This window comes from Lynx canadensis, chromosome B2 (genome assembly GCF_007474595.2).
Source record: "Lynx canadensis isolate LIC74 chromosome B2, mLynCan4.pri.v2, whole genome shotgun sequence".
Classification (NCBI taxonomy): domain Eukaryota; kingdom Metazoa; phylum Chordata; class Mammalia; order Carnivora; family Felidae; genus Lynx; species Lynx canadensis.
The window spans coordinates 109,781,443-109,794,125 of NC_044307.1; the positions used below are offsets into that span (position 1 = coordinate 109,781,443).

General features: G+C 33.1%; 1 protein-coding gene across 1 annotated transcript in view; it reads right to left on the minus strand.

The window, feature by feature from the left end:
- Nucleotides 1–12,683, minus strand: part of TBC1D32 (TBC1 domain family member 32) — a 201,163-nt gene that overhangs the window by 22,808 nt on the left and 165,672 nt on the right. The window contains 4 exon segments of the mRNA XM_030316251.1: nucleotides 1,056–1,196; nucleotides 4,625–4,779; nucleotides 5,530–5,645; nucleotides 7,594–7,663. Coding sequence (XP_030172111.1) covers nucleotides 1,056–1,196; nucleotides 4,625–4,779; nucleotides 5,530–5,645; nucleotides 7,594–7,663 — 482 coding nt within the window.

Consider the following 12,683-nt stretch of genomic DNA (forward strand, 5'->3'; position numbering starts at 1 on the left):
ATTTTTGCACTGCTGGTGTGAACGCAAACTGATGCAGCCACTCTGGAAAACAGTATGGAGGTTCCTCAAAAAATTAAAAAATTGTACTACCCTATAACCCAGCAATTGCACTACTAAGAATTTATCCAAAGGATATAAAAATGCTGATTCAAAAAGGCACATGCATCCCACTGTTTATAGCAACACTATCAACAATAGCCAAATTATGGAAAGGCCCCAAATAGCAACTGATTGATGAATGAATAAAGAAGATGTGGTATATATATGCAACGGAATATTACCCAGTAATTAAAAAGAATGAAATCTTGCCATTTGCAACAAAATGGATGGAACTAGAATGTATTATACTAAGTGAAATAAGTCAGAGAAAGATAAATATCATATGATTTCACTCATATGTGGAATTTAAGAAACAAAACAGATGAACACAGGGGAAGGGAAGCAAAAATAAGGTAAAAATAGAGAGGGAGACAAAACATATGAGACTCTTAAATACAGAGAAATGAGGGTTGCTGGCAGGGTGCTGGGTGGAGTGATGGGCATTAAGATGGGCACTTGTTGGGATGAGCACTATGTGTTATATGTAAGTGAGGAGTCACTAAATTCTATTCCTGAAACCATTACTACACTATATGTTAACTTTTTTGGATTCAAATAAAATTTAAAAAAAAATTAAAGAAGATACAGTATCTCTAATAGCAGACACCCAGTGTTAAGAATTCTTACCCTTAGTTACCTTACTTAATCCTTAGATTAGCCTTATGAAGTAGATATTACCTACATTTAAAAGCCTACATGTCATAGACTTCCAGAATGTCTATGTCCTTGAATAGCTATTCAAAATCTGAATGCTAGGGATCTACTATAAAGAAAACTATATATTATAACAGACCTAGGGGGAAAAAGTCAGTGTAGATATTTAAGCATAAAGGTATGAATACTGACAAAAGTGATCTTATTAATTTAAATGTATTTCCTATATTTGGTGAGAATTTAATTTTCTTTTAAGACCCTGAGATCTGGGATTTGAAGAAACATTCTTTCCTATGGATTACCTGGGATGGTGCAAAACCAGACATGTGAAAAGCTGAAAACACAAGTGGCACCTCCACCTTCAGGAGCATTTCAATATAATGAGTGCTGCAAAAGTATATCGGATGGATGCCAGATTCTATAGTGTCAGCAGGTAGGTACCTCTGCATAAAAAAGAGACATTGAGAATTAATGAATATGCGACGAATTTAAAATAATATAACCAACTTACTTAAATCTCTTGCTTTGAGTGGCTACTTCAAAATTAATATGGTGGCATAAGTAGTTACTGCAAAGATGATAATTATGCAAGTTAAAAAGTCAGAATGTTAAACACTGTAGAAAGAATAAATCTCAATAACGGCAATGTGATATACTTTCCAAGACAAAGCAATGAAGTTAATACTGTAATTCAATGCCTTGTGGAATGAAGGGGATGAATGTTGCATGAAAGAATAAATGTATGAGTACACGAGTAATAAAGCTTTATATTTTAAGAGTGAATGTATTTCAATATGCTTGCTATCCTTGGCTTTGGCCAGTAATTCTATAACATTAAAAAATTTTAGTTTGTCAGCTCTTAGGAATATTTGCATAGCCTCCTTTTCCTAAGATAATGCTATATAACCCAAATCTGAGCTTGAGTTACTAATAACTGAAATTGGGAATTCCGTAAGAAATTTATCTCTAAAACAGAACAAGGCATAATGCATTGCCATCAAAGTTTTTGGGCCAACTACCTTATATGTATGTATATAAAAATTTCTATAATAATTACATATTACATAATTTATATATTTTATATTTTACATTTACTTATATGTCCATTTATATATGTGTGGATATACACACACACATTTACAAACTTGCATTTTTGGCTATTTCTTCATGAAGTTAGTTATTTTTTTAATTTGTCTCTTAAGTAAAATTTATGCCATCATGAATGCTCTATAATATTTCAATGATTGTTATCACAAATTCAGTATCTAACCACAGCATTTTTTAAACAAAGAATAAACTTGGAGATATCATTTTGTGTCAAGAAAAACTGTCAGACTACCAAGTATATGCTATAAACTTATACTAAAAATTTATATTCTTTTTTTTTTTTAATTTTTTTTTTCAACGTTTATTTATTTTTGGGACAGAGAGAGACAGAGCACGAGCAGGGGAGGGGCAGAGAGAGAAGGAGACACAGAATCGGAAACAGGCTCCAGGCTCTGAGCCATCAGCCCAGAGCCTGACGCGGGGCTCGAACTCACGGACCGCGAGATCGTGACCTGGCTGAAGTCGGACGCTTAACCGACTGCGCCACCCAGGCGCCCCTAAAAATTTATATTCTAATTAGTTCTGAAGAATACATAATTAAGAAACTTCCTGAAAGGCATTTTTATGTTCTTAGCTTTACTGGGTAACTGTAATAAAAGAAAATCCTTTTAAATTAAAACGTATAACAATTACATACAAGTTAAGATAAGGGTTTCTTTCAAACTTTATTGCTAAAGTGCTTTTAAGGATTTAGGTTTGAGTTATACTAAAATTTCTGATACCAGTGAGGTGGTTTATCAGTGTCACCAGCATAAATTACAATTTACCATTTCACATTGCATAAATATATATTTATAGGAATACATATGTAGAAATATGAGAGGTTCTTAGAGATACCTCACAGTACACAAGAAGACATTAATTTTATATATTGATTACTGGAGACATATTATAGCATATTAAGTGGACATCTCAGAGTCAACTTCAGATGAATGTCTAGTAAAGAAATTATCTCTTTTGAGTAGTTAAAAATAATATAAACTGAGGGGCGCCTGGGTGGCGCAGTCGGTTAAGCGTCCGACTTCAGCCAGGTCACGATCTCGCGGTCCGTGAGTTCGAGCCCCGCGTCGGGCTCTGGGCTGATGGCTCAGAGCCTGGAGCCTGCTTCCGATTCTGTGTCTCCCTCTCTCTCTGCCCCTCCCCCGTTCATGCTCTGTCTCTCTCTGTCCCAAAAATAAATAAACGTTGAAAAAAAAAATTAAAAAAAAATAATAATATAAACTGAGAATTAGTATCCTTTAACTTACCTTCTTTTATGAAATATGTGTTTTATTAATGACTATTTGTATAGTAGAATTAATGAATCTAATAAATAGCAAAATATCAACTTACACATATAATTTTCAATGCAAGCATAGGTAATCATTTTCTGAATATATGCATAATAGTAGTGTAAGAAATGTATGCATAAAAATCATTCTTATACAGTATCTTTTTAAATTTTAATTTGTTTATTTTGAGAGAGTGGGGGAGGGGCAGAGAGAGAGGGAGTCACAGAATCTCCAGCATCTCTGAGCTGTCAGCACAGAGCCTGAAGTGGGGCTGGAACTCATGAACCACGGGATCATGACTGGAGCCGAAGTCGGATGAAGTCGGACGCTTAACCAACTGAGGCACCTAGGCGCCCCTATAGTATCTTTTCTATGTTGCATTGAAAACAATGTATCTGAAGTTGGTATGTTTTAGAGTCCTGCCTGATTTCAGTTTTATGGAAATAAATGCTATTAGAGCACAATATCACTGTTATGTTAAAAATAATGTGTTACAAAATACTTTATAGATTCAAAACAAAAATGCAACTTTATACAATTATGATTAAAAAAAAGTTGACTGGTGATACTTAACAGTGTCACGATCTAAACACTAAACTAGAATTAAGACTAGGGGAATGCAGGAATCATTTTCAAATATTTGACATGAAAATGTATGATTAGATTCAAATTCCATACTCATTATCAAAAGATTCCTCATTTGTAAATGTAAGAGTGGAATTTTTTTAAAGTTTTTATTTAAATTCTATTTAGCTAACATATAGTGTAATATTGGTTTCAGGAATAGAATTTAGTGATTCATCACTTACATACAACACCCAGTGCTCATCACAAGTGCCCTCCTTAATACCCATCACCCATTTAGCCCCTCCCCCACCCACCTCCCTCCATCAGCCCTCAGTTTGTTCTCTAGACTTAGAAGTCTCGGGGCGCCTGGGTGGCGCAGTCGGTTAAGCGTCCGACTTCAGCCAGGTCACGATCTCGCGGTCCGTGAGTTTGAGCCCCGTGTCAGGCTCTGGGCTGATGGCTCAGAGCCTGGAAGCTGTTTCCGATTCTGTGTCTCCCTCTCTCTCTGCCCCTCAATCAAAACTCATCACAGATTTATAGTTTTTTCCTCTTGATGGAATACACTGATAATTTTGACTTATTTTCTTACACCATAATTTAACTGATTCTAACAAAGCAATAGTAAAAAATCCATTCAATAGTTCTTATTACATATATATTTTTTATAATTTACTAAATCATAAGTTTAAAATTTAATCATCCATCTAGTATCACTAATCTTTCATGCAGTTACCATTAGGTAAGACATCAAGTATTTGAGAAAATGTCAAATCTGTAGCTTCAAAGAGAATCAGTCAAAAAGCATTCAGGTAGAAAACGAACATAAATTATTACAGAACTCTCTACAAACAAGATCCCAACGAATTTAAATGGGATTTGCCTTAAAATTTCACACACTCCTTTCAAAATAGACTAAAAAGTCTTACAGAAATATGTAGTCTTGGCAACCAAAGGAAAGCAGAGGTCAGAAGCCTGGAGAACTGCTGAAGAAATCTGAATGTTTTCTCTTTGTCCCCACACATTATCATGAACAAAGAAGATACAAACCAGTCATGGCCAGCATAACTCCCCTGCAGGCAGACTGAAAAGCACAATTAAGGAACTTTTACAATATTTTATCTTAAAAGATGAAATTTGAGAACTCCATTAATATTCATTTCCAGGATCCCTGTCAGGAAAGAGGTATTCATACTTAGCCCTCATTTTATCTTCAACCAATTTACAAGCTAATGTACTGTTTACTTACATGTTCAGTGGAGGCCAATGGCACTAGCAAATGGAGAAAAAACTATCTGCCCTGTGGCAACATTTGTTCAAATCATTAAATAGTACCCTCTCTTTCTCTGGTTTAGGTTATCTGCTAAATTACTAGCATAATCAAGTATAAAAAACCCACAAATATTTAGAATTCAGTAATGCAAATGGTTTGTACACTTTTTTTCTCCCTTCAGGTCAAACCTATTTTTGAAAAAATAACCAATTCAAGCAAAATGAATGTATGTTCCATTACTATTCTAGATTTACTAAGTCTGGAATATGCTTTTCTAGATACACTAAACCTGTTTATAAAACTTTCTTATATGTATCTGAAAATACAGCCTAATAACTTTACTCAGTTTAAGATTCAATGAAGACTGAATTTAGTAGTTAATACCCAATCTAATAAAATACATATTTAAAATACAGAATAGTATAAAGGTACATGATAACAAATCAGTAATATAGGTTAAAGTATTATTTTACTATAAATGTGTTAAGGTCCCCTATCAAAGAATTATGAAAAATACATAAAGAAAGTTCAACTACTGTGAATCCACTCAAAAAAGGATACGAAGAGAAGATTTTATGGGTACTTGCTGCTGTTTCAGGAATCTCTCACAGTGCTTTAAAACCAACGTAAGATCATTTTCTGCACTGTCTTTCAACAGGTTGAGGAACTTGCCATACCTATATTAAAAACCCACAAAACATAAAAACTGAAAAATGTCAGGTCTGCATTGTAAATTCACTTTTTAAAACCTATCAAGAGCAGTCCTCTTCTTGATAGCATAAGTATGCTATACAGAACTTAGTAAAGCTTAACACTCAGTGTATGTTCCTGATAATTATTTTTGGATTAGATAATGATATTTGAGTTAGATTATTATATCTGGTAAATGCTGACATTTTAAAGGAAAATAAAACAGTAGTGAGAGAACAGAATGTAGATACTTAGATGAAAATAATGCAAGCATTTTTTTTCCTGAACTTAATCTAGAACATGTAATGTTGACAGCTTAGACTGACAGAATGTTAACACTGGAAGCAATTTTAGATTTCGTCTAGTCCAGTGGTTCTGAGGGGAGGGTACTTTCTGTCCTGGGGCCACTTTGGAAATTCACGGGGGTGTTGCTGATTGCATAGTGAATGGGGGCACTACTGGTACTTGGTGAGTGGTGGCCAGGAGGTTAGACATGGGGCAGTCCTGCACAACTTGCAAATGGCCTGGCTGTTACTTGCATGGATGAAGAAGCTATTTGTAATTATCTGAAACCAATTCTGTATTATATAAAATCATAAGATTTTTTTTCTATATTTTTTATTATAAACCGAATGCAACCATGTGCACATCAGAGAAAGGAAGTACTTTCATTTCAAGCCTAAAACTTGTTCACCATTCTGGAAAGTTACTTTGCCAGTGGCAAAACTCTACTAGAGGTATTTGAAGCACCAAAATACTGTCAGTCTCTATTTACAGCTGCCAAAGTTACAATGACTATTTGGTTGACAGCTATGTCATATACTGCAGGTGTGTACAAACATTTCATTACAAAGTATTTTCCATTCACTTCTTACCAATAAGACATTGTACTGAATTTAAAAACAAAATATATGACTAGCCTGCTTATATTATCTATAGATTCCATTTCAGAATAGAAACTGGACATTACAAAATAAAAAGCAGATAGAGGGCCACAAAACAATGAATTATATGCTTTATGTGATACAGATGGATGAGCTAAAATTACTTTAATACATTTCATTATAATTTCATTATGTTACGTATTTATGAAAACATTCTTTTTAAAAGCTTCCACATGCATCCTTTTTATACTTGATTCTAAAGATTACCCACTGAAGTAGGAGGGAACTGTCAAGATCTCCATTTAATAAGCAAGAGAGAAGACTTAGTCCTTAATTCCCAGTCTGCCATTTAGTTTCTTTTGAAAATTACAATTTGAGTACTAAAAATTCAAACTACTATAATTGGCTTATTCATTTTTAACTTCTGTGTCTATCCTTAAGGTACTTTTGTACTCATCACCATAGTTTAACAATTAAAATCTACCGTATTTTAGGGGCACCTGGGTGGCTCAGTCAGTTAAGTGTCTGACTCTTAGTTTTGGCTCAGGTCATGGTCTCACTGTTTTCGTGAGTTCAAGCCCCACGTTGGGCTCTGCACTGGCAGCACAAAGTCTGCTTGGGATTTTGTCTCTTCCTTTCTCTGCCCCTCCCCCACTCACACTGTTTCTCTCTCTCTCTCTCTCTCTCTCTCTCGCTCTCAAATAAACTTAAAAAAAAAAAACTACCATATTTTAGAAAATGGCATGATTGCGCTACCAAAGTGCTGATTTTTACAATACTCTTTTTTTTTTTTTTGGTAAAAGCCAGGAGTCATAGAGGCTTAAATATACTGTAATTAGCCTTTGAAGTGATAATGAACCATAAATGATGTACTGGCAGAGGTAATTTAATCATATGCCAATATCCTCAAAACAAAGTTATTATTTTCTGAATGATAGACTCTGCATTTAAAGTACACAAAATAGTTGGTTGTTAAATACTATTAAGCACATATCAGGTAGATAAGACAAATTCTAGAAATGGGCAAGGGAGATATTTCCCTGTAATATACCTGACAGTCATTTTAATGCCAAGCTGCTGCACAGATGAAAGACTTTCGTTCTTCACATTTGCATCAGTAGCTAAACACAAAAGAAAACTGGGTTATAAAAATGTATAAAAGTCTGCATAATAATCACAGTTTAATTGCAAATTGATGAAAGTAATATTTTTACATATTTTAATGTGAATTTTGAAAACACTGATGAATTTGTTCTTTTAAGAGCTGTCAGTTATATTTTCAAAGAAATTAATAAGAAACTTTACAAATAACTTTTCTCCTATAAAAATCATTTAAAAGCATATTAAACACAAACAACTAATTGTAGTTTTAAAGCAACCTATTTTTACTCGAATCTCAGAACACAAAAGGTGTTAGCCCAAAAATGATCTAAGATATTGTACTATAATCAAGCACTGCACATATAAGATTTTGAATTACAAATATGTATAAGTATGGCTGTTTACCTCTTAAAGATTTAAGTCAAGAAGGAATAATCAGTTACTACTTATAATGTATAACAATATATGAGGGTGGAGTGAACAAGGTTCTTCTAGCAGGTGCATTTTCTTTGTGATGGAGGAGTTGTGATCTACCAAAAGTGAAGGGGCTGTCTGGACTACGGGAGAGACTGAAAATTTAGTTCTGGAGAACATTGGATTACCAAGCTAACAGTGAATGCTCAAAAGCATCACTAGGTAGCGCTAAGGGGTCTAGTTGAAACTTTCAGTTTTTGGCTGAAGAAACTGTAGCATGCATACAGACAGACACACAATATTAAGGGAACTGTCCAAAATCACATAGTTATCAAGTGGCAAAGAGAACTAAAATCTGGGTTTCTCATACTCATATCGGTGATTTTTTTTTCCTCCCATTACACACTGGTGCATCTCATCCTATCAATATAATCTACTTAACTTGTAGACTCATTCACTCCTTTTAATACACCCTTTTGGATAAAGTAACTTGCATTACCATGCTAGAAGCTGTGGGGGCTACAAGATAAATCATACATCATGCCCTAAAAGAACTTCCCACGTAGTGTCAGAGATAAAATTCATATATAGATAACTCTGATAAAAATGTTTTAAAGTACTAAGTGGAACAAGAATGGTACAGATAGAGAGTTATGTGAATTCAGAGAGGTTAGGAAGAAGCGGCATTTAAACTGAACCTTAAAATATGGTTAGGCTTGAGATCTACAGACATAAGGAGGAGAAACAAATTAAACATCACTGTTATCAAACATCTACTCATTGGACCAGCAATAATTCATCTTTTAACACTCTTAGAGGTAAGGTACATCTAGAAGCATCTCCTAGTTTGCCTAGGACTAGAGTGGTTTTAGCACTGAAAGTCTCATGCCCTCATAGTCCTAGCCAAACCAGAGTGGTTTATCACCTATGTAGAGTGGCAATTTTCTTAAAAAAAAAAAAAAAAAAAAAAAAAAAAAGATAAAATACTAATGTGCTCTGTTAATTTCTTGACAAGCTACACCTGAGTTTTTCTTATTTAGATCAGAACACAATCTTAGCAGTATTGTTATATTTTGCCTATAATGATAGCAGTTAAGCTACTTTTTATGTATCTTAGAATTCCTCCCTATTTATAACTCTAACTTTACTAATAGATGTGCATTCTAGATATACAGATTGCTAAGGACAGCTCTGCCCCATTTGTATAAGCCAGTAATTCTGCCTCCTTCTCTTAGAAAAAAAAAAAATGAGTTTTCATTACTTGACGCCAAAAACATATATGTCACAAATTATTCTCACTCTCACAAAATGGTCAATTTTTAAAACTATTAATCATCATTCATCATGTTCACCATAATTTTAAGTTCTTAGTATTATCAATGGCATTTAAAAAGAAACCAGCCATAATTTAAGCATCATTTTTAATGTCCCCTACAATATAATCAGGTTAAATTCATTTGGACAGTGACCAGGATGTTCTTTCTGTGTCAGTACCTGAATCTAACTCCTGGTGATCCTATATTTTATTAGCAATTGTATTTCAGTTTCCCCAGTTTAAATAACATAAAACTTTAGTGCTGTAGTGTTGGTGACACTGGCTGACTTTACAAAATTCAAGAAGTTTCAGTAAAATAAATATTTTGGTTTTATATATTTTTAGAACCATGAAATAGACCTACCTCCAATCAACTATCATAATGGGAGATTATAAGATTGATTTTTTTTTATTAGTAAGCTATCAAATTTTCTTTAGGTATACCTTATATTCAAAGAAATATAATTAAGTATATAGTTTAATTAGTTTTGACAAATGCATACAAGCTGTATAACCGACATCCCTCTAAGATGTAGAAAATTTCCCTCACCTAGAAGTTCCTCATGCTCCCTTCCAGCCAATTCCTGCATATCCTTCTTCCCTAAACTAGCTACTATTCTGATCTCTTTCACTGTTGGTGTAGCTCTACTTAGAACATCATATAAATGGATTCACAAGTATATACCCTTTTATGTTTGTTTTTATTTCACTTAACACAGTGTTTTGAGATTCATTCCATACTGTTGCATGTTATCAAGTTTTTTTTTTAATTACAAGTAGTATTCCATTATATAAAATGCTGAAATTTGTTTATTCAATGTATATCCTGAAATTTATTTTTATTTTGGGACACACGTGTTTCTTTTTTCAGATTTTAATTTTCATGAATAAAGAGCTCTGAACATTCTTGGACAAATATGAAAGGTGAGCTATCACCTCAGGCCTATCAGAATAGCTAAAAGACAAGAAAGAAGTGTCAGCAAAAATGTGGACAAAAGGAACCTTTGTACACTATTGGTGGGAATATAAATTGGTAGCTATGGCAGAAAACAGTAGAGAGGACTCCCCCCCCAAATTAAAAATAGACATATCATATGATCCAATAATTCCACTATTGGGTATTTACCCAAAGAAAATTAAAACATTAATTCAAAAAGATACCTGTACCTCCGTTTATTGCAGCATTATTTACAGTAGGCAAAATATGGAAGCAACCTAAGTGTCCATCAACAGATGTATGAGTAAGGAAGATGTGGTGTATATCTGTACATACGTACATACACATGCACGTACACACACACACACAGGAAGATTACACAGCCATAAAAAAGGATGAGATCATGCCACAGGTGACAACATGGATGGACCTAGAGGGTATTATGCTAAGTGAAATAAGTCAGACTAAAACAAATACCGTATGATTTCACTCATATGTGGAATCAAAAAAAAAAAAAGAAAAAAGAACAACAGAATCAATCTTATAAATACAGAAAACAAACGGTGCTTGCCAGAAGAGAGGGTGTTGAAGTGTTAGGCAAAATGGGTGAAGGGGAGTGGGAGATATAAGCATCCAGTTATGGAATGAATAAATCATGGGGATAAAAGCCACAGTGTAAGAAATACAGGTGATGATACTGTAATTGCAATGTATGGGGACAGGGACAGACAGTAGCTACACTTATAATGAACAAAACATAACGTATAAACAATCAAATCACTATGTTGTACACCTAGAATTAATGTAACATTGTGTGCAAACTATACTCAAAAACAAAACAAAATGAAATAGTAAAGTTCTTCAGGCTGAAATGATACTATGAATACATAGATACACACACGTACAAGAGTACAAGATAATGTAAATATATGGGTAAATATAAAATAATTTTGCTCGTTTCTTAATTCAGTTAAAAATAATTGACTCAAGGGAAAAATAATGTGTAAAAGTAAAATGCATGGAGAAAATAGCACACAGGAATGACAAATGGAAATATGCTTTTTGTAAGGTTCTTATGTGAATAACATAATATTAATTCAGGATAGATAAAAATTATCAAAATTATATATAGAAGTTTAAAATATCGATAATCATGTAAATGGACTAAAAACAATCAATGGCAGAAATTCTCAGACTGAATTAAAAACAGAAAGCAAGATACAACTATATGCTATATGTTTTAGGATGCCCTTAAACTGAAAGACATGATAAAGAATGGGAAAACATATCCTACCAATACTAATCGTAAGAAAGCTGAATGTCGACATTATTGCCAGACAAAATACACTCTAGGACAAAGAGTATTAGAGATAAGATACTTTTTTTTAAAAGAATAGCATGATCAATTTATCAAGAAGAAAAAGCATTACTAAGTATGTATTTACCAAATTGGAAAGCTTTACAATACATGAAGCAAAATCTAAATAATTAAAGGGACAAACAGATAAACATAAAATAATAAAGAGACAGCTCAACACTACTGTATCAGTATTTGGTACCAAAAACAGACAAAAATTTAGAAATTATCTAGAAAATCTGAACAGCATGACAGAACTAAATTGTCCTTATCGGTTATTTATAAAACACTACAACCATCAGCTCCAAAACATACATCCTTTTCATTTGTTAATGGAACATTTACTAAGACAGAACATTTATTAGGCCATAAAAAGTTTCAATAAATTAGAAATAAATTAAATTATACAGAGAATATTCTCTAAATACAAAAGAACTAAAATAGAAACCAATAATGAAAAGATATCTGGAAAATCTCCCAACACTTGAAAGTTAAGCAAAACACTGGAAATTGAGGTCAAAGAAGAACTAGCAAGCTAAATTAGAAAATATTTTCAATGTAATGATAATTAAGACCTATCTAAACATGCATTGGGAGGCAACTAAAGCACTGCTTAGGGGAAATTTTATAGCTCTATCTACTTATATTAGAAAAGAATAAAGGTTTAAAGTCAGTGATATAAACTTCTATCACAGAAGCTAGAAAAAGAGGTAGAAATTAAACCCAAAGTCAGTAGAAAGAAGGAATAAAATATAATACAAACCAATAAAAGAGAAAATAAAGAAGTACAGAGTATATCAATAAAACCAAATTTTAGTTCTTTGAAAAGATCAATAATATTGACAAAACTCTACACGGCTTATAAAGAAAAAAAGAAAGACAACACAAATTATCGTTATCAAGAATAAAAGAGAAAATATCACCATAGATCTTACACACCCAAGAAGACAGCAAATCTGTGAAGAGTCTTACATTAATTAATGAAATTGAATCAATATTTAAAAAGCATACCATGAA